Source organism: Topomyia yanbarensis, chromosome 3 (assembly GCF_030247195.1).
Source record: "Topomyia yanbarensis strain Yona2022 chromosome 3, ASM3024719v1, whole genome shotgun sequence".
NCBI classification, from domain to species: domain Eukaryota; kingdom Metazoa; phylum Arthropoda; class Insecta; order Diptera; family Culicidae; genus Topomyia; species Topomyia yanbarensis.
In genome coordinates, this window is record NC_080672.1 from 421,021,474 (window position 1) to 421,047,845 (window position 26,372).

General features: G+C 36.7%; 1 protein-coding gene across 1 annotated transcript; it reads left to right on the top strand.

Annotated features, from left to right (window-relative positions):
* Positions 1-1,505: 1,505 nt before the first annotated feature.
* Positions 1,506-7,977, top strand: LOC131690282 (superoxide dismutase [Cu-Zn]). The gene is made up of 3 exons (XM_058975934.1): positions 1,506-1,856; positions 7,337-7,555; positions 7,622-7,977. Exons 1-3 carry the CDS (start codon positions 1,656-1,658, stop codon positions 7,862-7,864), a joined length of 663 nt encoding a protein of 220 aa, XP_058831917.1. The 5' UTR covers positions 1,506-1,655; the 3' UTR covers positions 7,865-7,977.
* Positions 7,978-26,372: the final 18,395 nt, after the last annotated feature.

Consider the following 26,372-nt stretch of genomic DNA (forward strand, 5'->3'; position numbering starts at 1 on the left):
AAAGCGAATGAATATCAAGAAATTACTATTGCTATTTTTATTGCTGTTTTATGAATAGCGCAATTTTTCGTCCATCTTTCGTTCATTCAGTTTTCCTTTCAGTTTTTTTGTGTGCCCTCAAACAGGATCTGGGCCCAGGGGCAATTGCCCCGGTTGATCCCCCCCCTCTCATCGGGCCTGCTAACCTCAACGGAGTACGGCAAGACCCCGCACAACCTTTCGGAAGACAGAAACACTGTTACGCCGCGGACTTCAACCCAATCCCTCGTGGCATTGGCAGAAGCTTCGCACCTAGGGAAGTACCCAACACATCAGCAAACGAAACCTTCATACTGCCGTGAGTACCCTAGCGTTCAAAGAGCACGAAGAAAAACCCTCCGCCAGATCCAATTTAGGCATGAAGGAGCGACACCAGCGGATCCAATTTGCCCCTCACATCCGGTATCAACTATCACCAGCGGGCTCTCCGCCACACTCGGACCGAGTGTTAGGGAGCTTAACCGCGGCGGAACGCAGAATTACATCATAGTACAACAAACAAAAACATAATTTATCTATATTAAAAATTCTATTTATTGTAATGTAATCAATTACTAGAAAATGACTCATCATGGTTAAAGTTGCAACTAGCAACTATTGAAAGCAGACATTGCAATTAAAATCAACACGCAAAATTCAACAACTTCAGTTAAACTTAATCTACTGGGAACCATGTTCCGAAAAACAATATTTAATTTCTTTTATTATTATTTAAAATTTAAATGCTTTTATTCATTTGACGCCTCTCTTGATATTCTCTACATCTTGTCCTTTGACACTTTATTCCTATCGCTTTTTGTTTCACTGCAATTTAATAGTAAACACAACGTGATTAATATATCCACAAATACATTGGGTTAAAATAGTCAAAACTGTTTACTAAAGACATTTACAGAAAGAACAGCTCATGCTAATAGGAAGGAAAATATTCACAGAATGTTTAGATTAACAACGAAAACTTGCTCAGGATTCAGACTGAATGCAATCATGTTTCTAGTGGAATCTAACTCAGGATCTTGATCTATCTTGGATCCGATTGTTGCAATTGAGCCGGAATTCTGGCTTTCCGGAAACATGTTATCTTTGCTTGACTGGTTCCAGGTACAGCATAATCGCGGCATTTAGACTAGGTACAGTTTGAGGTAACCTGCTTGCAAGGAGGTTCGATAAAGTAGCACAAAATTGATTCGATGATGAAAAATGAAAGAAAATCTCTATTTGTGTTGATTTCTGACTCCATGACAACAAACATTTATTCTTCCTGATAGCTTGTCTGAAACACAACCTGGGGTCATCATAAGAAAGTCTAGATTTTTCTACTTTTCTTCGGTATATTTGTAATTTATACAAAAAAAATCCCTAATCAATGGAATATATCCGAGATTTGCTGATACTCGTTTACCGCAGACAGAGCACGTTGTGTGCACTCATCATCTAACGCACAACCATCAAGCGCTCGCTAATTAATGATACCTTCGCACACTGATCGACCCAGACTTTTCCCACCCACAAGCTTATTAATACGACCCCCGTGGCCGGGCACCGACTTAGTTCTATGCGAATCATTTATCGAATAACGTCGCGCGGTTTGCGTTCCGAAAGCCCCACAATCAATCATGACAAACGTGAATCGACGGTTTTTCAAACACTCGTTACTCCTATTGACCCTTTCAGTGCTCGTCGAGCAGCATTTAGCAGCGAAATTTTCCCGTGCCCTGAACGACGATGTGGAATTCATCACACCCAGCGGAATCGGACCTCCGGCGTTTGGGCCCCTTGGACCAGGTGGATTTAGGGGAATTGAGATTTTACCCAGAGTAAGAACCAGAATGTTTTATAAGTGACAAAAAAGTGCCAAGTTTAGAACCTTCAACTCGCTGATCTGTTATCTGGTGTACATTGCACGTACGAATCAAACGAACTGTCCGCAGTGAAAAGCTAGGGTGGGAAAATCGCATTGTTTTACAACAGCTATCATGTCTGTTCATCTGTTCATCAAATGCGTTTTCAGGGAAATCGGAACTAGAATACGTTCTCGTGTTCAAGTTCAAACCCGTGTGAATTTTGTTACGTCGTTAGTAAGGTGTAACTAGGTAGTCAAACGTTAATATCTACATAGTAAATATAATGTTGTCCCTTGGAGGTTCTGTAAACAAAGTGGTTCTATCAAGCAGGAACTAGAATGGAATGATTCTATTTTAACAGTCGTTCGGTTAGTCTACCTGTAAGCCTTGATCTTTTCTGGGTTGTTTTCACCACTTGCTTTAGAGGAAAAATCCAGTCGAACTCCTTTTCGGAGTTCGAGACGTGATGCAAAACTACCAGTGTTGGAATTGACGAAAAATGCACATAATGAACCATCGCCTTCTGATGATTTCAAAAGGGTTGTATCAAACTGTGGCAGAAATGGGATTCCCCTCTTAATCGGTGGTGATGCAAATGTCCATCACATAATTTGGGGCATCTCGGATATCAATTTGAGAGGCACCAAATTGATGGAATACTTGAGTAGTACAAATCTGTACATACTTAATGTAGGAAATTGCTCAACATTTGCACGAGCTGGCGGAGAAGAAGCGTTAGATATCACTCTTTGTTCTGATGGTATTACGCATGAGTTGGCAAACTGGCTCATACCAAACGAGCTCGAAGCGTCTGTATCTGATCATAAGTACATCGTTTTGTCTTTCTCATATAGAAAGGTTATGCAATCACTCTGAAAAACGTCAACCTAATCCCGGCCCGGAGGGCCGAGTGTCATATCCCATTCGACTCAGTTCGTCGAGATAGGAAAAAGTCTGTATGTGTGTGTATGTGTGTGTATGTATGTGCGTATGTGTCAAATAATGTCACTCATTTTGCTCAGAGATGGCTGGACCGATTTGCCAAAACTTAGTCTCAAATGAAAGGTGCAACCTTTCCATCGTCTGCTATTGAATTTTGGATCGATCGGAATTCTGGTTCCGGAATTACGGGTTTAAGAGTGCGGCCACTCAGAAATTTCTCATATAAACTATAGGAAAAATTCAAAATATAATTTTTATTTCTGATGCTAAATGTCTTCAAGGTGCATGAAACGTCGAGATTTGATGCAAACTCAAAAAAAAATTTGACGATTCACTTTTTTGGATTTTGGCACATTTTAGCCCTCCTCATATAGAAAGGTTATGCAATCACTCTGAAAAACGTCAACCTAATCCCGGAAATTTTTTTTTGACTCGCATAAGGTTTCTGGATTTTAACAGGGGCGTAGTTGATGGTTTACGGAGAGGGCTTACACCCCCTCTACTGCTCACTCCCCTCCCTTAAAAATCTCCTTAAATAACCCCTCATACCACACCCCCATCCAGCCCTCATACCCCTCCCTTTCAACCCCATCATCTTTAAACCACCACTATATCACAAAGCATACCAAATTAAGCTGGGGAGTCGTTCGTTCATGGGACTTTCACCCTCCTTACACACCCACCCCCGCATGACAAACTGAGTTAGCAAGCAGATAACATTGATCTAATACTGATTAGGCTAATGAAGTATGATATTTTTTGTTTCAAGTGTTTCACCGTCGACACGTAGCTCATCAAGTTCGTGGCTGGCAAGCCATTGTGTATAAGTGCAAAGTGTACTAAGAATGTAATGGACATTTCCATGATTATGTTGAACATAAACAGTCTCCGTACTATAGTGTAGAGAAATGAGAAAGGCACAATTGCACCGCTAGGTGGATTAAAACAGGGTTTTTTTTTATTATTTAAACGACGTGCTAGATAACACACATCGTAATCCGAAATCTACGAATTGAGACCTCTACGAAGAGGGCTTAGCGAGTAGGTTCCACGTGTATCTTCCGACGATTGAATCTTTATGTCACTTGGATGAGATCGTGGATAAAACAAACTCACTCATAGAGACATCATACCAAGAGGAATTTCCGCTTCGTTTTATGCGTGCTTCTAGAGGAACACCTTAGGGGAATCCCGAACTTGTTTGTAGAAGAGCTTGGTATCGCAGACGCAGGAACAGGTCGAAGGCATTTAAATTGGTTCGTAAAGCACACAGAAATGCCCTTCGATCTGGAAAAGCCTCTGCACAAATGTCTCAACGAGACTAGAAGATTAAATAAGTTAAGATTAAATCAGTTCGAAATTGAAAGACTTTCATATCAGTTCGATTAGAACAGCTAATGCCCAGTAAAATTCAGCCGGAAATGAACTGGAACCAGCCAGAATTCCGGTTAATTTCCGGCTGAGCTTAACTGGGTGGCGAAAACTCGTCTGACGAAGATGTAGTACTTTACTGTCTTTTTGACATACACTTTCCAGGCTGTACGGATCCATCACTGACGACTGCCCCTGAGTTATTTTCGGGTAGTTCTCATTCTGGGGTATTCGCTCATATAATTGTGACAACCGAATCGATCAAATGGGCGATAAAAAATTTTGCTCCGTATAAGTCTCCGGGAAAAGATAGAATCATTCCAGTTCTACTTCAAAGAGGGTATGAACCCTTCAAGCATATTTTGAAAAAGATTCTTACTTGTAGTCTTGCAACAGGATACATTCCATTAGCGTGGCGGGAAATAACTGTCAAATTCATTCCCAAAGGTGGCCGCGTCACTTAAGAGGGGACAAAGCGCTTTAAACCGATCAGTCTGACTTTTAGACCGATCAGTCTGACCTCCTTCCTTCTCAAATCAGTGGAACGTTTAATCGACTACTACATTCGGGATGTTAGCTTGGGCGAGCACCCGCTGTATGCAATGCAACATGCATATCAGCGGGGGAAGTCTACTACCACCCTGTTACACAATGTTGTCTACAACATTGAAACAGCTTTTTCACAAAAGCAATCAAGCTGAGGAGTTTCTTTTGATATTGAAGGTGCTTTTGGCAACGTGTCCTTCGAATCACGAACTGGATACACGCAATGCTTAGTAACCGACATCTGTGCTCATCGTTATGTCAAGTAGAGATAAGGTAACTGAGTGTCTGTGGATGGCCTCAAGGGGGTGTGCTGTCACTATTTTCATGGAACCTTGTCGCCGATGGTTTGTTAAGGAAACTTAATGAGCTTGGGTTGTCGACATTTCGCAGATGATTATCATATCACCGTATTTTGCATCAACACACTTTTTGATTTGATGCAGCAAGCCTCATGTGTTATTGAACAATGGTGTCTTCATGTTGAACTACCAGTTAATCCGGAGTTCGTCCATTGCAGTTTTTTGACGCTGAAACTATTATCGCAGATCAAGTTAAGTACGTTGGGGTAATTCTTGACTCAAAACTTATCTGGACAGCTCACATCGATATCAGAATGAAGAAAGCTTGCATGGCCTTCGGCCAATGTAGACGAGCTTTCGGCAAATCTTGGGGACTCAAACCCAAGTAGATTCAGTGGATCTACACGACAATTGTTAGGCCAACACAATTGTATGGTGGCAGAAGGGAGTGGTGGATGATTCGATGGCCGGTGTCGTGCGCGAGATAATTTACACCGTTTATAGGGGTTGGTTATACGGAGCTATTCTCCCGCCAGGGCGCAACTCACGAAACTTTTTTCTTCCTTTCTTCGGACCGGTATTTGCACTCCGGTCTTACGGCACGGGTCTTCGTTCCCGGCTTATTTATCTCACCCGTTTTATACTATCGCTATTAGCCCGTCGGCCACACACGCGGCTGATCTATACTTTGGCAATTGCCCTTCGGCTACACACGCGACCTTTTTTTGTTTATGACTTGACTCAAAACGTCTGCACAGTACGGCAGCCACAATCGAAGAGCCCGAGATCTCCTTTTCGGCTTACGATGAGCCCTTTCTAGCCCTGGTCACTACCAATTGGGGCGGACGGAGCCAACGCCAAGAACGAATCGCACTGTGTGAGGGGGTTGCTGGCAAAATGTGTTTTTGCCTTGGTAGCGACACTCGAGATTTGAAAGGGCGGTTGTTTTCCCTAAATGATTTTCCCTCTCTCTATCTCCTATACACAAATTTAGATTTAATAAATTTTTGAACTTATCTTTATGGGACATAGGCAAATTGTAACGCAATTGCTGCATTTTTCCAAACACAATTGCACTATTCTAGTCAGGGCACTGATTGGACATTGCAAACTCAATTATCACATAGCTACTATGCAGTGTGCTGAGTATTACTCGTGTGATCTTTGTGAATCCGGTTGCGGAGCTTCATTTCATTTGTATCGGGATTTTTGGTTCTCCAGACATAGATGAACCTATGTACAGAGAGCTGAAACTCAAGGATATCCCGAGCAAATACTCATGGGTTCAAACACCACACAGCCCCTTGAAAAGACCTTAAACATGGTCCGTGTCAAAATCTCCAACCATCAAGACACCATTAAATGGTCTCAATAACCCATAAATACACCAACATAAGGTATTTTATATGGGATCTACCGGACCATGGTAATGGTGTTTTCATGGGTTGAACCCATTTCAAACACCCATGTCAAGCCCCATGAGCATGGGGGTATTATGGACTTTACGTTTGCTCGGGATGCTATTGTTCCTAACCCAGTGTGGAAAAGCGCTATAGTTTAAGTATTTGAACGACAATATCTCTTCGGGGGTGTTGTCGTTCTGTTGTCTCAACATCCACTCGGGGGTGTTGATATATCCGCTCACTGTTTAACTAAATGTTTTATTCCTGCTATTGTAGCACCTGCAGATCGTTCAGCATCCTTCCGGGGGTGCAGATTGCTCTATTTTAACCGTTGTGTGTCGTTATTTTCCTTAACCTTAACCTTTCCACTTCCCCAATCTTCCCCATCAGAGATATGATGAAAAGACGATTCATGGCAAGGCACAAATTTCTGATTAACATGGGGAACGTGCCATTTGACCTAGTCGCTAATGATTCCTGATAATCAAGCTGTCCTTGAAATCGCTTAGGATTTCAATCATTCTTCAAAGCGAAATGGGGTGATGAGCCTATTTTCGCTCTATTTCTATTATCATCTTGTCACTTTACGCACAACATGGTTTTAAAGCAATTTTCTGCTTAGGGATGCTGGTTTTTTTGTTCATGATTCTTATTGATGTTCTCTCAATATATATGTAATATATTTTGACGGATTAGATTGGCCAAAATCGGTAATATTTACTAGAAACTAAAATTTGAAACAAAAAAATTTACCACAGAAACATAAATCTAGGTTAGATGATTTGAGTTTGAAATCCGGATTAATATAACTGGCTAACACCTTTTTCGTTTAGAAAAGTTATAATCTATAAGGAAGGTTAACGCAAGCTTCAATTCAATCTTTTTTTTCCAGCCAGAACCATCCTGGAAAGCGGGTGTCACTCTCGTTGCAGATAACCCGGAACAGCAGATAATGGGTACAATCACCTTCAAGCAGTGGGCACCGGGTCACATCGAAACCAACATCAATGCAACCGGACTACCAGTTGGGAAACATGCGGTACACGTTCACGCCTTTGGTGACATGAAGGAAGGCTGTAAATCTACCGGACCACATTTTAGGAGCAGTATTGTGAGTTAAATTACTCGGAATATACAGGTTAATTAAATCATTAATTACTTAACTTTATCTCAACAGATCGGTAACGTGGAGGTGAAAGAAGATGGGAACGCAATGATCGACTTCCACAGCCCATACGTAAATCTGTTTGGTTTCGCCGGAATCGTCGGACGGTCAATTGTGATTCATGAGAAGGCTTCCGAGATCTATCGGTTCCCGGATCTGTCGATCAACAATCCGGTGTCATTCCAGGGTGAGGAGGATACGGTCGGGGCACGAATTGCCTGTGGAATTATTACGATTTTGGATAACGTGTCGTGAGCTGAATGAGGAGAGAACAGAACAGCCTTGCAGTGTTTCCATACATTAATCCAATCTTAAACGTCGAAACGGGGTGTTGATAATGTATTACATGTGCCTATTTGTGATATAAAGATAATATACAATATTTGTGCATATTTGAATACTTCGAAATATTGCAAATTCGTGCTATTTGTGAGGATTTTTGCATAGTTATACCTTTTGTAAATTTCGCGTTTCTATCAAGTCGCAAACGAATGAGGCAAATGTGAGTGTGAGGCGCAAGCTCGCGACTAGGCCATTGAACAGCAGTCAATCTGTGAGTAATCACGCAAACAGACGAAGAACTATGCACTACCATAGTGCAGAAGAGAACTTGGCCATTACTCGCGAACGAGTTTTAGGTTGCGCAAGACTTCGTAGAGGACGGACCATCGTCTGTGCCACTGTGAGAAGATCAAGAAATTACGATTGGTCCTAATCAGTCGAAGGTAGACAACCACTGGAAAATTTGCTATGTGTACCTTGTGCAATGTAGAAGTACAAAATGCATCCGGTGAATTACGTGGTTAGGTACTCATACCGAAACGAAAGTTATGTTCCGGCTAAGCTGCACTATGGAGATATACAGCGGTAGTGGCGTTCTTGGACAAAGCTTCTGTTACACTCGTCTACAAAATCTGGCAGATCGTTAAAGTATTTGTGAGCAAAGCTCAGAAGCTCCCCGGAAAGAGGAACGAAATTCAATTTATGCCCACTGCTCTGAAAGGTTACATTTCGGTTGTTTGCCTCGCCATTTATTCGTTCGGTACAGCACAATCATTCAGTTATTTTCCGTTCAAATTCAACTTCAATTACCAATTAATTTATTTCATCTATGATGGCTCTGAGTAGAATTATTCCTTCAATTTGTTCACATGTAACAACTGAACGTTATGGTTGGCAAATGAATTTATATTTCGTCTGCGTGAAACTTGCTTGGAAGTGAATGATTTCGGAAGGCGATGAAATTGAATGCTGGTTTCTGTAAATTCACGCAGAAATAGGTAACTGACGTTGAGATTTCGCGCCACTGCTTGTGGGTCCCGGAGAAGCGGAATATTAAGTGGACAGCAGACAGTACGCAACTGGAGAAGAATTCCCGTGTGGTGAATATATGGGCGTCGACAGTCGGAGGCAAGAACAGGTGCTGTTACACACGGTCCGAACGGTTTTAAAGCTTCAGGGGGTTACCGATAACGTCGCGCGACAGACAGTTCAGGATGCTTATCGGGTTCAAAAGCGTACATTCGATTGCGTTATTGGGATTGATGATCAGTGCGGCTGCAGCGCCAATAGCAACTTGTGTGATATGTCTATGACCCGAGGCAGTCGAATTGGCTGTTGATTATGGATATATGGATGACCCCCACGAAGTCAGTAATGAGAATCTGCATGACCTACTGAATAGCTGCAACGCACTTGAGAAATCAGTCGTAGCTGTGGCGAAGAATGAGTAGAGAATTGACGAGCGCGAGAGATAATGAAGCCGATCACAAAACTGCTGTAAAATCGGACTGTAGAGGACAGATGATCCACGGTTTCTGAATAGTTCTCCGATGGCTGCGAATTCACTTCTGTTGATCCACGTTCACGTTGGATGTCTTTAGTACTAGGTCGCTTTCGATTGTACTTCCAGTTCTTCTGCTACTATTGCTGCCAAGAAGACATCTGTGAGTTCGGCGAGAAACACGACTTACTTCGGACTGACTAGCACCGATCGGGCTCTGAACATAGAACCCCATGAAGGGCAGTGTGAATCCTCGCATGCGACCTCACTGCTTGCAAAGGTAACCATGGGATCATATAGAGGCGACTACTTACGACGGGCGTAGATAGCGGCTTGGAGTTGGGCCCCAAAAAAATGGAAGGAGACAAAAACAAAAATATAAAAAACTATAACGGAGCAAGTGTGATGTTCGCCAACGGTGAGATCGCCGGCCCAGCAAAACGACCTAGCGCAACAGTAAATGCAGCCTTAGCATAAGTAGCATAGAGAGCAACCCAGGGAGGCCATAAAGAGCATAAGCGACGACAAACCAATGGTACGCTAAGGAAAGCTAGGGTTTCAGGTGCGTTCGCCGATATCAAGCATGAAACAGGAAGACCAGCAGTCTGAGTTACCTAAAGTGATGATGTTGAGGTAAAAAATCGAAGAGCTCTACCAGTTCGTGAAAAGCAAAGTCAACGTGCAGGGATCTGGCGATCAGCATCAAATCCGCCGTTGCAACAGCCGAATGCGAACAGATGGCACTACTGGAGAGAGCTGAAAACGCACTGAAGACCATGGATGTGGCGAAAACAGAAGCCTATAAGACACCGATAGGGCGACTGGTATTCCCGTTGCATGAAAAGAGTAAGGGAAACACCAAGAGAGGAGCAGGAACCGAAGAAGCCCAAGAAGGTCCATGAGGACCAGCGAAACAGCCGACAAATGGAGAGAACTGTTAAAGAGAGGAGGCAAAATTAGAAAGAAAATAGTAAAGAAGAGAAAGAAAAAAGAGGACTTTCGACTGCGCCAGGAGGAGTAAGGGAGACGCTCTAGTCGTGAAAACAAACGATCCTCAAAAGGGTCAAAGAGGATCCCAACCGGTAAGATCAAAATCGGATTGTCGGTGTGCTCGTTGCGATTGATTCCTAGAGCCACTAAACAAACGGAGAGCTGTTTTAGGTGCCTGGCTTTCGGCCATCAGGCATGAAACTGTAGAGTCCCGGACAGATCTGATCTGTGCAGAAAATGTGGGGAGAAGGGACACATTGCTAGAAACCGCACAAAGCAACCGACAGGTATGCTCTGCACAAAGGAGGTAGGAAAGGGCCACATTACGGGAAGTTTTATATGCCCAGAGTACAATAAGGCGCGGGCGGGTTAATGGAGATGGAGATAACTCAGCTTAATCTCAATCATTGCGACATTGCCTAGCAACTGTTGTGGCAGTAAACATAAACGAAGTTCGACGTTGCAATTATTGCAGAGCCGTATCGTGTTCCTCCCGATAACGGTAACTGAATGGTGGATCGCGCAGGGATAGTGATTATCCAAGTGACAGGTGCTTTCCCTGCCCAAGAGGTGGTGGATAGCACACCCCTTCGTGATCGCCAGGATCAATGGCGTATTCGTATGTAGCTGTTATGCTCCTCCACATTGGACACCAGAGCAGTACAATCGGATACCGCGCGCACTAACCGACTCGTTAGTCGAGCGATCGCCGGTTGTTATAGGAGGAGATTTAAATGCTTGGGCTGTGGAATTGGATAGCAGACTGACCAACGAAACAGGATACAGCTTGTTGGAAGCCCTGATGAAGCTGGATGTAAGGCTGTGCAACGAAGGTTCCGTTAGCACATTTCGTAAAGACGGTCGGGAATACATAATAGACGTAACATTCTGCAGTTCGTCACCGATCGATAACAGGAAGTGGCGAGTTGGCTAGCTTATTGGTGGAACCAAAGATTAAGCATCCTCCGGGCTGCCTGCCTAAAAGCCAGAAGACGCGTTCAGAGAGCGAGATCTGAGGCAGTCAGAAAAGAGTGTAAGGTAACATTCCGGGCGACATACAAGTAAAGTTTTCAACTTGTGTAAGAAATAAAACTGTCGCTTTGAAATGACAACAGCAAGTAGCAACTTGCTTCGATCGGCCCAGCCCGTGGACAACTAGACAGATAGTGCTTGTTTCATATATGTACCACTAATTTGATGGTGGCGCTAATATGCCTTCTCCGTACGAGTACCACGAACAACGAAACGAAATTGTTTCAAGAGAAAAGCGTGTTTCGTTACGTGTGTTATGAACGCCGTCAATGCAGCAAGAACAACATTTAGAAAAAGCGTATTCCAAAATGTGGATAAAGAAAACAATTATTAGAAAATAAATTTATCCCTAACTGGAAACTAGACACTTTATACACAGACTAGCTAAGTGTCAAAAATTGCAGCCAAACGGCAACCAAACGAGCATGAGGGTTTTTGTAGGGGAAGTGCTAAGAGAAGAGAAGACAACCGCGTAGCCTATTTGATCCAGTCCTAACCTAATGTTGAACCACCCACATTACCACGGCAGATGGATAGCTAACCGGAGGCGAGATGCCCCACCTGCCAACACCGATCGCCTCAATACATGCCGACAAGTGACGGGCGAACGAAATGCAGGCTCAGATGCAACAACCAGGCGGATGGCTGCGTTCTTTGCTATGAATATTAGCCCCGCCATTCGCATGCCTTTTGCCTGCCGTTCGCACGCCATCCGGTCGCCAGCACACCGACAAACTGACATGACAACTAAAACGATTTCAGTGAAAATTTTTGGCAAATAATTTAAACTCGGAACAGTAGCTCCATCTTTATAATGAGTTACACATCATTACTTAACATGTCTTTTGTAAAAGAACACTAAAGTCCTCTAGTAAAAGTCTGGACAAGACATATTCAAACGAGCAGACGTTTTTCGAATTCAAATGAGCGGAGCATCATATATTAACGTTTTAAGTAGAAAGTATTGTACGTTTCATTGGAAACGAGTCGTTTAATCATTTTGAGGCAACGAATTGAATTGGCGCATTTGATAATAAATGCTGAAGAACGTCGAAAAATATGTATTACCCAAGTTTAATGTGTGCTAATTATTTACTTTAACTGAATTTCTCAATAAAACTGACTAAAACTGTGCTTCTAAAGTTTCAGGTTTTCGTATGTTTTGTTTACAATAAGGTTTTTACACAAAATTGCACCACCTTTTATTAAAGTGTCATCCCATAAGAAATACATTGCGCCGAATAGAGCTGCGAATCTTGCTGCGACGAAAAATAATCATCGTGTCTCCTTTGGAAAAGCACGGACAATATTGCGGTATTGACTGGCTTTGTTCTCTGGTTGACTCCGTGAAAAGTTAATCGAAAAAATTGAATCAACTTCAAGTCGGTTCCGACAGCAACAAGTTACTTTACGCTCGTCCGGACATGCCACAGACTCAGGTGATTTGCATTATAATGCCAAAAGATCCTAACTCCTGCGGTAGCATGCAAAAGGTTAAGTCGCCGGGAAACTCTAAGCTTGCTCAAATGACCCTATTCCGCGCTTTTCTAAACTTTCTTCCTTCAACTTCTTGCTCTCCCTTCACCTTCCAGTGCCTTGCTAATTAAATGCCGTTACAACAAGTTCGTGATTTATTATCACATTGAATAATAAACTATTCCATTTCCGAGAATGAAACGATTTACGATCGATCCGTAGATCTTTCGCCGAAAATGCAGTGTATGCCATTTGCCCTGATTTACCTCATATTTTGTCAAATATTGTTTATATATATGTTTACAAAATTTATTCAGCTATTTATCAAATGTTCAACAAAACTAGAACATATATTTCTAAGGTTATAGTTTTCTTTAACTATTTCAAGTATAGCCCAACTTCTTTGAGCCAAGTGCCTTGAAACTATGGTTGTCTGTTTTCTCTTGTCCAAACTTCTACTGGAGGAACTCTAGTTACATAGAGTAGCTTCGATGATTATTAGAGAGTTGACTGAAAATTTCGTAACTCGTACTGTCAAACGAACGTCCGTTTGACAGTACGAGTTACAAAATTTTGTGTCGACTCTCTAATAATATCTTGCCAAATTTGAAAATACAGTGTCATGTCAGTTTGTCGGTGGCCAGCATGCCTGCCGGCGGATGGTACCTTCGGGTGGGCCCGCCTCCCATAGAGTAACAAATAATTCAAAGTTGTTCTAAATCGATGAAACGTGTAAAAGCTGTCTGTAAACGTCAAAATGACAGCTCATACTCCTTTCATCGATTTAGAAATATTATTCAGGAAAAATTGAAAATGTTTTACAAAGTACATTTAATATTAGTTAAGGTTCAAGTTACCTTTTTTAAGCATGTGTTAGAATTGAACGCTTGGTAGTGTGCGTAGGAAAATTTGTGTTCAGCTTTGCCACCGGATTATCCATTTAAACCTTTTTAAAACTCTAAAAGAAGAATATCAGTCGATTTATTAGATCATCACGATTCAATTCATGCAAAATACCTGCTGGAAAAACCATCGGCTTAGCTGGATGGTGCTTTTGAAAAAGTGGCTGTGGTTTTTTCATTGCGCAGTTGTGTTGCGTACCCCAGCTCAGTGTGGTAGTGTGATAAAAAATCACAGCCACTTTTTCAAAAGCACCATCTAGCTAAGCCGATGGTATTTCCAGCAGGTATTTTGCATGAATTGAATCGTGATGATCTAATAAATCGACAGATATTCTTCTTTTAGAGTTTTGAAAAGGTTTAAATGGATAATCTGGGGGCAAAGCTGAACACAATTTTTCTTACGCATACTACCAAGCCTTGAGGTAACTTGAGCCTTAATCTGAAAAAAAATTCTTAGTTTTGTATTTCTGGATTTGTGTGGATAATTTCTGCATAATTTGTTTCGGAATTTTGGACTGCAGTTTTTGAATTTTCTAGTTGTTTAATTGTTTGATTTTTCAGTTGTACTTATTAACATTAGTAAGTTATACAATGCTCTGCCAAGTGATGTTATGCAGCAAAGTTAGTGTGATGCAGCTTGGCCACACAGCTGCGGCCAAGTTTCCGCTGGAGAACGTGTTTGTAAATCATCCGTCGGAAGTGCAATCAAATCTGTGATCCACTCGTTCGTCTGGTTTACTCAAACATGGGTTATGGCTAGTTTAAAGCCGACTAAGCGGCAGTGAAGATGGATAACGCACATAAATGCAATGTAATGTTGCTACGGATGTAGTACTTTGATATTTTGTATAAATGATATGCTTAGGCACAATCACAGTGCGTTTTTGTGGATACCAAGTTACTGCAGATCAAATCGATACCGCTCAGTCGGCTTACCCGGTACCTGGTCAAACCATTCGCAATTTGATTCGGAATCCTGAATGAATTCAATATGGAATCCAGTTGAAAGGCAACAACCGATTCCGAAACCTACTGAGTCAGAATAGGTTATTGCATTTGAGCTAAGTCGAAATCCTTATTGAATTCATTCAAGATACCGAACCGGTTTCGGAATCGGTTTGACTGAGTATATTTGAATAAACCGAAGGCGTTAGTACCCTATAAGAACGGTTGGTTTCAAAATCGTCCAATAAAAGACGTTCGTTGGACCAATTTGTACACCGTCCAAATAACAGTTCAACAAACGTCCATCGTTGGACCCGTGTTGAACGGGTTTGCAACAATTTTTTGGACGTCTTAGTGGGTATAAAGGGGCGCAAAGAGTGTGCAGAGAGTGAAGCCAAAAAAGTCTACTTATCGAGCAAAATTGCTACAAAGACGGATTCCAATTGTGCACGATAGGTAGTCTTTTTTGTCTTCACTCTTTGCGCAATTGTTCTCTATAAACTGTGGAGTAAACCGGACAAATAAGTGAATCACAGGTTGGTTTGCACATCCGCCGGCGGGTTTGATAACACCTCTTCAGGTGGACCGTCAGCGGCTTAGTGCAGCTTGGTATCCTTCGCTGCGACTATGTGGTCCAGCCACACAACGCTAGCTTTGCTGCATAACAACACTGGCAGAGCACTACGTCACTGTTACTAGTGTTATTAAGCACAACTGAGGGATAATATATTCAATAATTTGTAAATTCAAAAACTGAACGAAATTCTAAAACAGGATAAATTATGTACATTATAAAAATCAGAATTACAAGACGTTAAGAGCGAAAAATTTATAGTTTTTTGAAAATAAATGACAGAAGTAACAAAAATATATAAATTGCTTGCTAAAAATATCTAAAATTCAAGATATCTGTAATCAAAAATTTAAAAATTTTGAGATTAGAGAATTCCAATAACAACAACAAACATCCACAAAAATTAAAAAAATTCGATTTCAAAATTAAACAATGTTATAATTAAAAAAGTCTAAAAATGAAAAATCAAATCTTCAAAAATTCAGGAAAGTTGAAGAATTCAAATGTTAAAAATTATAAACTTCAAAAATCGAAATGTTCAAAAAGTAAGACCCAGAAATTCAGAAACACAATGATACAAAAATTCATGTAATGCAATTCAAGTATTACAAATTCAATAGTTCAATAGTTCTAAAATACAAAGATGCAAAAATTCCAAATCAAATTAATACAACCACAATAAAAATACAAATACAAAAAGAAAAAATACAGAATTACTAAAATTCAAAAGCACTAAAAATACAAAAAAAATGAAATGCCCTTTTAGCACAAAATTCTCAAATTCAAAAGATCAAAAATTGAAGACATCAAAAATTCAGAAATTCGAATATTCGAAAATTCAATAATTCGAAGATTTTTAAATCCAAAAATTGAAAAAGAAATAAAAATTCAAAGATCCGGCAATTCAAAGGTTCAGAATTTCAAAAACTCGAAAAATCAATGATTAAAACATGCAAAAAATTGAAAATTCTGGTTTCAAAAATTCAATAACTCCAATATTCAATTATTAAAAATTCCAAAATTCGAAGAGCAAAGAATTCAAAAATCCTGTAATTCAGAAATTCAAATTCAAACATTCAAATATTAAAAAAATATCAAGAATTCAGCAATTAAAAAAAATCTTGTATTCTAATATTAAAAACTTCTGCAATTCAACGCAAAAATTTACAAACGCAAAAACACAAAAATGCAACAACAAAAAAAACAAAAATATTTAAATGCAAAAATTCAAAGGATCAATAAATTAAAAATTCAAGATAACAAAATACTAAATATTCAGAAATTGAAAAAATCATAAATTCGAGTATTTAAAAGTTCAAAAAGTCAAAGATTCAAAAATTCAAGAATATGAAAATTTTAGAAATTTCAATAACCAAAAATTCAATATTTCAAAAATTCAACCATTCAAATATTCTAATGTCTAAAATTAAAAACCTCGAAAATTTATAAAAATCCGATATTGAAAAATTCTTAAGTTCAAAAATTCAATTTTCAGAAAAAAACAAAATATATAGATCCAGAAATTCAAAAACACAATAATGCAAACATACTAAAATACAGAAATACTAAAATTCTAAAAACATAAAAATTTCAAAAATACAAGAATCCATAAACACAAAAAATATAAAAATACAGGGATGCAAAAATATAAAAAGTACAAAAATACTGAAACACAAAAATATAAAAGCACAAAAATACGAAAATGTAGAAATACAACAGATAGATAAATACTACAATATAAAAAAAAATACAAAATTCGAAAGTACGAAAATATTGTGTATTTACTCGAAAGCTGAAAGCAAATATGTATTTGGCTGAAAGTAAGTGTTCAAATACAGGGGATGTGTGAATGGTGTCTGCTGTTTCGCGCTGTATGAGGTATTGAATCATTACAATTCACATATATGTCTGTAGAAAAAGCAATACTTTCAAAATTTAATGTGAATATAATTTATTTCCTAGAATAATGCTTTTATTGATAATGCTTCTCATAATTGCCGGTATTGTCACCCCCGTGCGGTAGAAGTCAAACCAAAATAATCATCACTCACAGGCGGCTGTTTCATTCATTTCGTATAGTCTAATTCATGCGTGGTTGTGTTAGTGCGACAGTTGAGGGGAAATGTTGTTGGACCTTGGGGGTTGAGGTTAAGTTAGCTGAAGGATAACATACTCATTCCACGCCTTTATGCATTATATCTGTATGCAATTCACAGACAGTGAATGACTCGATTAATTTTTGACAAACTGGTTGACAATGAAGTGTCAGCGACTATTCTCGCGACTACTCGACCGAACGAATACTTTAACCGTCCGTGTTCAGATAGAGATTAAACACACAATACAAAGATTCAAAAATACAGGAATACTAGAATACAAAAAATGCAAAATACAAGAACACTGTACCACAAAAATTCAAAAATTCAAAAACACAACGATACAAAAACACAATAATATAAAAATACGAGATCACAAAAATACAAGAGCATAAAAATATAAAAATACAAAAAATTCAATGATACAAAAAAAACTAAAATACTAAAAATATAAGAATACAAAAATACTCAAATACAGAAATACAACAATCCAACAATACAAAAATACAAATATATATATAAATACGAAAGTGCTAAAATAGGCAAATACAAAAATTTTAAAATACAAAAATAAGAAAATGCAAAAATACAAGAATGCAATAATAGAACACATACAAAAACACAAAGATACAAAATCACAAAAATATAAAAACTCTAAATCACAAAAATACCAAAATACAAAAAACAAAAGAGTAAAGAAACGAAAATACAAATATACGAAAATACAAAAATACGATAATACTAAAAATGCAAAAATACCAGAATACAAAAATACTGAAACACAAAAAAAACGAAATGCAAAAATACGAAAATATGAAAATACAAAAATTCAATAATGCAAAAATACAAGATTACAACAATACAAAAATGCTAAAAATCCAAGAATAAAATAATGCAAAAATACTCAAATACAGAAATACAACAATCAAACAATACATCAATTTAATAATACAAAAATAACAAAATACCAAAATACGAATATACTAAAATACAAAACTACGAAAACGAAAATACAAAACTTAAAAAATACAAGAATAGAAAAATTCAACATACTGAAACCCAAAAATACAAGAACACAAAGATACAAAAACACAAGAATATAAAAATACAAATTCACAAAACTATAAAACTATAAAACACAAAAATTCAAATAAACAAAAATACAAAAACACAAAAATTCATAAATGCAAAAGTTCAAAGGATCAATAAATAAAAAATCAAGAGATGAAAATATCAAATATTCAAAAATCCATAAATTAAATTATTTAGGAATTCAAAAAGTTAGATTCAAAAATTCAATATTTCAAAAATTCATGAATTTTAGAATTTTAGAAATTTCAAAAATTCAATAATTCGAAAGTTCTAACATTTAATCATTTAAAAAATTAAATATAGAAAAATTTCAAAATTCAAAAATAAAAATTTCAGAAATTCACCACAATACAATACAATACAATAAAAATAAAAATTCAAATTTGAAATGATTCAGAAATGCAGAAATACAAAAATGCAAAAATTAAAAATACAAAAATATGAAGAAACAATAATACAAAAACACAAAAATACAAAAATGCTATAATACAGACAAAAAAATCCAAAATTACAAAAATATTATAACAAAAATGCAATAATTCGGAAAGGTAGAAATACAGAAATACAAAATTTAAAAATACAAAAGTACGAAAACACAAAAATATAATAATACAAAAATAGGAAAACACAAAAATGCAATAAAACCTGTTTTAATCCACCTAGTGGTGTAATTGTGTCTTTCTCATTTATCAAAGGTGGTTACGTTCAGTATAACATTGAGGAAATGGCTATTACATTCTTATTACTCTTGGTAAGTATATATGAGTGCACGACTGCTACGAACCTGATGAGCAACATGTCGACGCTGACACACTTGAGACAAACAAAAATATAATATTTAATTAGCTTAACAGCGCGAGTTCAATGTTGTCTTCACTTTAACATATTTTGAAATGCGCAGTGGTGGGAAAGGGTAGGGGCATAATTAGTGGGAGGGGAGGATGCGTTAGGAAAAACCTAACATATTTGGGGTGAAGGGAATGCGGGTGTGAAGTTGGTCAAAGAGAGGGGGAGGGGGGTGAAGGTAAGAGAGTTGGAAAGGGGTGTGAGAGGAAGGAGGGGTAGATGGGGGGTGCAACTTCATACTATGCCTTCCATTTGAGACTAGGTTAGTGAAAATTGGTGCAGTCATCACCGAAGTGGCTCTAGTTCTGAAATATGTCCGGAACCCGGGACTTCCGGAATTATCGATAGTGGACAATATATTCTAAGAATCTAGGCCAGCGAATCGAAGTATTTTGATGTTCATTTCAATAGATTTTTAAACTATGAGGTGTTACGATTGTACCGGTTTATATGAGAAATTCCTTTGTAACCGCAATAACCAAACTGTAACTCCGGAACCAAAAATCAAGACTGAATGAAATTCAATGGCAGTCAATGGAAGTATTATGTCTTTAATTTGAAATCAAATTTGTAAAAATCGGTTAAGAAGTCGCTGGAAAATAGGGGGATATTAGCTTAGGAACTTGGCGGGCTCCCCGGGGGCATCAATAACCGTCATAGGTGGCCAATGTGGTCAAAACTACTTTGATTGGTTTTATTGATATAGAACCGCAAATCCAAGTAATGTTGAACCTATTTGAATATGTATTATATCATTCGGGCATCATGGTGTTACCAGTTTATAAAGGAATTTGCTGTGTGACCGTACTCTTCAATTCGTAACTCCGGAACCGGAAGTCGGATCAACTCAAATTTATATAGCAGCTTATGGGAGCATTATACCGTTTATTTGAAACTAAGTTTATGTGAATCGGTTTAGCCATCTCTGAGAAAATCGAGTTAAATTATTTGACACACACATATATACACATACGCAGACATTTTGCTATCTCGAACTGAATCGAATGGTATAAGAGACTCGGCCCTGCTGGCCTCGTTTAATAGGTCGAAATTCCGACCGATTGCATAACCTTTCTATATAAGAAAAGCAAAAAAGCAAAGTTCCAAAAAGTCTATTTTTCTCAAAAACATTTTTTTCGGTGTAACATAAAATCTCGACGTTTCATAAATTTTAAGGACATTAAAGGAAATACGAATTAAATTTCTGAAATTTCATGGGGTCCCCCCTTCGAAATAAAAATGCAAAATACAAAAATGTAAAAATTCAAAATACAACAACGCAGAAAACTAAAACACAAAAATGCAAAAATATAAAAATACATAAATACAAAAATACAGAAATCCAAAAATACTTGAACGCAAAAATACAAAAATTCTAAATACAAAAATATACAAATACAAAAATACAGCAATACAAAAATTCAATAATGCAAAAATACAACAATACGAAAATTTGAAAATACAAAAATGCAAAAATAGTAAAATATAAAAATGCAAGAATACAAAAATACAAATATACTAATATACAAAAATATAAAAATATAAAAATACAAAAATACGAAAACACAAACATACAAAATTACAAAAATGCGAGAATACCATAATACAAAATGGTAAAGTACACAAATACAAAAACACAATTATGTGTTATTAATTACAAAAATATAAAAGATACGAAAATGCTAAAGTCCAAGAAAACAAAAAATTTAGAAATACAAAAATACAAATTGATAAAAAGTACAAAAATTCAAGAGATAAAAATTTGGAAAAAGCAAAATTTTCAAAAAAAAAACAAAATTTCAAAAATTTAAAATCAAAGAGCTTAAAAATTTAAAAACTCTGAATACAAATATTCAAAAATACGCAAATAAATTGAAAATTTCCAAAATTCAACAGCTCGAAATATCAGAAATTGAAGCTTTTAAAAATTTTAATACTCAAAAAAATTTAAAATGATGGATTCAAAAACTCCTTACATTATTACATTTTTAAATTCTTGAATTTTTAAACTTTTAAATATTTTTTCTTAAATTTTTAAATTCCTGATAAAATGTTCAAAAAATTTTAAATTTTTAAATGCTTAAATTTTCAAGATTTGAAGCGTTTAAATTTTTAAATTATTAAACTATTAACTTTTTAAATTTTTGAAATTTATTTTTTAAATGTTCACATTTTAAAATTTTTGAATTCTTAAATTTAAAATTTCTTAAATTATTAAATTGTTAAATATTGAAATTTATGAATTTTTAATGTTTTAAACTTTTAATTCTTAAATTTTTAAATTCTAATTTGAAATTTTTTTAATATTGAAATCTTTAAATTTCAAAATATTTTGATATTCAAATTTCTTAAAATGTTGTATTTAAATCTCTACATTTTTGCATTCCTTAATATTGAAATCTTTTTATTATTAAATATTTAAATTTTTAGATGTTTAAACTATTAAATTTTTAAATTTTTTAGGTTTCTCAATCTTTAAATCTTAAAATTTTTAAATTTTCGAATATATATTTTTTTAGATTCATGAATTTTTAAATTTTTAGTATCCTTAAACTTTTTAAATTCAAATTTTTTGTATTTTTGGATTTTTTTACTTTTCAATTTTTTAATATTTAAACTTAAAATTTTTTAAATTCATAGATTTTTTATTTTTTGATCCTCAAATTCTTTTCAATTTTGATTTTTCCTAACTTTTAAATCTTTGTTCTTAAAATTACCTTTAAATTCAAAAATTTCAAAAAATTTAAGTTTCGAAATTTTAAACATTAAAATCTTTAAATTTCTAAACTTTTAAATTTAAAAAAAAAATAATTTCAAAAATTTGAATAGTTAAATTTTTGCATTCCAAGATTTTAAAATTTTTGAATTCCCATATTTTTGAATTCCTAAGTTTTTAAATTTCTAAACCTGTAAATTTTTCCAATCCTCAAATTTTCGCATCTCTAAATTTTTAGGTTTTCAAATTAATATATTTTCAAATCTCAAAATTTTTGAATCGGTAAATTTTCAGACTCACATATTTTTAAATTTATGAAACTTAATATTTCCAAATTTTTAAATTTATTGATTTTAAAATTTCCAAATTTTTAGATTCTTAATTTTTTTTGCCGAGTTTCTATGTACGCATTTGAGTAGAATACGTGAGTGTGGAATTTAAGGAAGTCGCAATAATTGGGATTGGTTCTGATTTCCATTTGCATAAGTACCTGGCAGTGAGTATGTATTAGGTTTGGATTCTCCTTAATTATGTGATGCTACTTAACACTTACAAATACTTCATCACATATGTGACAAATCTTCTTATCGCTTGATTTGCCTTGAAGCGGAGAGTACTATGCAATATTAGGAAGCTTTTTCTCCTGACAATTCTGATAAACTATTTCACAATTGTACATGAAACCCTTCACCTTGACTAGGACAAAGAAAATATTAGGTTTGTTACAGTACACGAAAGTTGCTTCAGAGCAAAACATACTTACTCCTTTTTAAACCGGAGCTAGCAGAAGAAGAAAAAAGAGAAAAGTAATTGTCTAGTTTAGTGACTATAGTGATAGAGGTCCATTTTCAATGGGTTTTTTTTTGCCAATAGGGTGTATTTTAGCCTGAATAAACCGAATCCGAGAGCGGAAATGTGAAATTTTTAACCAATGTTCAATAAACTGAAAAAATAAGTTGTGATTAATAACACTCATAACAATAACAGTGCTTAAACAAGTGAGCTTATACAGTGGAGCTAGTGTGATGTGGCTTGGTCGCATACCCGAGGCGAAGGATCCGAAGAGGCGCAAAGCCACTGAGAATCCGCCGGACGAGGAATTGATTAACCCGTTGCTGAAATTGCAAGCAAACCTGTGATCCTCTCGTTTGACAGGTTTACTCAAACATAGAGGCTATATTTAGTTGAAAGCTCGTACACCAGAAAGTGATGTGGCATAGCCACATTAGTCAGTATTCGGTTGACTAATGTGGCTACCCCACATCGTATTCTGGTGTATTGTCAGACTTCGCTGCCGCTCAGTCGGCTTTAAACTACCTATAACCCTTATGTTTAAGTAAACCGGACAAACGAAATGATCACAGGTTTGCTTACAAATTCCAGCAACGGGTTAATCAATTTCTCGTTCGGCGGAACCTCAGCGGCTTTGCGCCGCTTCGGATCCTTCGCCTCGGGTATGCGGCTAGGCCGCATCACACTAGCTCCGCTGTGTAAGCTCACTTGTTAAAGAACTGCTATTGTTAAGACTGTTATTAAGCACAACTTATTTCTTCAGTTTATTTAACTACGGTTGAAAATTTCACATTTACACTCTCGGATTCGGTTTATTTAGATTGAAATACATTCTTTTGGCAAAAAACCTCATTAAAATTGAACATCTTTCACTTTCTAAACTAGATAATTATCAAGAGAAAGAAGAGATTACAGGAACGATTTTCTCATTGTTTCCTCCGGAGTACTTCAAGTTTCTCTTGGCATTGGAACAAACCTAACACTTTCTACGCAATATTACTCACCGGACAAAAGGCGTGAAACGAGAAATTTCCACAATACATCGTGCAGCACCTCCAGCGAGGGTTGCTGATGTACGAAGCAGCGCGGTGGAACAGTCCACCCTCCGAGTACTAGATCACAAATCCTCAAGGTGAATATTTGAGAGCAAAGCATATGACAAACGAATGCAATAATCAGTGGATACAATTTAGTTTGCAACACTCCGTGAACTAGCAAGTGGTTACCGACTGCTTTTTTCCAACACGCAATCCACAATGAAATTTCTTCGCCGAATCAACATCTGAATAATCTTGGCTCTACTGGCTACTTTACTATCAATATAATACTTCGCTCACCTTTGGAAGAAACAAGTATTTTCATGCAGAAGAATTTGACAACGACATCAACATCTATTATCGAATATCACTATTTTGCACAACAGCAACTTTTCTTATTGAAAACACTTTTGATTGCGGAGATTCGGCTCGATCCGTAAATCACTTGCACTAGCAGTATAATCCGCTCCCCCGAGAACGGGAGGAAACACCACCGAAATTCACTGCTGTACATCTCCAGTAAAATACCGTAAAGTCCCATAACAAAAAAATCGAAAAAAAAACTATGTCCCGAAAAAACACAAGTCCCGAAAAAATCGCGAAAACGGCTAAGTGTCAGCCGTCGATGAAAAAAATACAAGTCCCAAAAGCGGGCTGCGCTATTACGATGTTCGCCCGCTGTTTACTAGCCATGGCGGACGAAATCAAAATTTCATTAGCCATCAAGCCTCAGCAGAAAGTGGGCAGCTTCTGATTGGTCGTTTTGCCAGTCAAGAGCGTTCATAATATTTTCAAACGGGATGAAAAACAGTGCTGCTGAATTTATTTTGGCTACTTTTCATACACATGAACATTTCATGCAAATTGAATAAATACCCTGAATGACGATATAACTATGTGTATTGTTAAGAATAAACATAAAATTCAATTTTTAAATGCAGCTAGTATTGTGAATTCTTGACAGAGGGTCGATATTTGAGGTACAATTATTTTCAGCAATTGTGAAAAACATGCAAATGGAATCTGGCAACGATGGATGCTTGTTGTCTTTGGAATTACGACAGGGCCTAGTAGATACAATTAAGAAGAGCAAGAAGCCTGTTGTCGTCTCTTCTCTTACACCGAGCAAAATTTACATTGAATTTCCATAAAAACGTCTTATGACTTTCAGACATAAGGATTTTAAATGGATTTTATAAATCTGTTTTATGATTTGGAGGGGAAATTTTCCAAATCCATCTCTTATTATTTTCATAAGACAGTCTTATGAAATTTATGAAAATGTCCGAATGAACGCCATAGGTGCCCATTTATGAAAATTGCTGACATTTATAAGTAGAAAACATAGTAGAAATAACGATTTCCATAGAACAGTCTTATGAATTTCATTACAATGTTCGAATGAATGCCATAAGTTTTTTATTTATGGATATTATTGTGCATTTATATAAAAAAAGGAACATGGCTGACATTTCTCGAGCATTTTTAGTAGACAAAAAATCAACAGTAAAAATCAACCTTGAGAGGATATTAGGTTTTATACCAACCGACATAACCCCACAAAATGAGCCGGATGAACTTCGTTTAACAATTCTCGGTGGTTTGTTTACATGGGAGTTACGTGAGTTTGAATGTAACAGATGGCCACCCGTTGCACTCCAACTCACGCAACTGACAAAGTAAACAAATCACTGAGTATTGTCAAACATGAACGTCATTCCTCATGAGTTCATTCGTGTGGTCATCTTGTAGAACTCAATTCGGGACAAATTAACCGCCAAGTATAGATCCCTTCAGAAGATTGAAGAGAAAACTCTCCTTAAATATTAAAATTTGTACATAATGAGCAACGCTTCGTCAATATTTCTTGGGAAACTGGGCTTAGACAACTGGGAAACTGGACTTGACAACTGAATGATAATGATTGTTACTTCTCAAATGATTTTGATTATTATAAAATACGCGTCAGACACTAATTATATGCACAACTTATTTCATTTCAAATAATCGGATATCTTCTGTAAAAATCATAACAATGTAAACAGATTTAATGCTCACAGTAATTTATTCAATAACATAAAAACAATTTAAAATTTTTGCAATTTGACTGAAAATCTCACTTCTTTTGTTTCAAACAGCGGTAATCAAAAAGTGCTGAAACTATTAACTCCTGGTCGGCCGTCCAGGCCAGTACTGAATTCATAAGAAACAATTATGAACTTTTCACAAAAGTGACGTTTATGAAAAACAAAACACAATTTTATAGAATCAATAACAGATCTCATATGGGTTTCATGAGAAAAATTTATGAAATTCTTAAAGGCATATATTGGAGCGAAGCCATAAGATTGTTTTATGAAATACATTATTTGTATGTCTATGGAGTGCATGAATAAAGATCAATGAATTCATAAGCCTGCCTATGACATTCTAAAGCGTTCAATGACATCGTCAGAAGTTTGGTTCATATGCCGAGACTTAT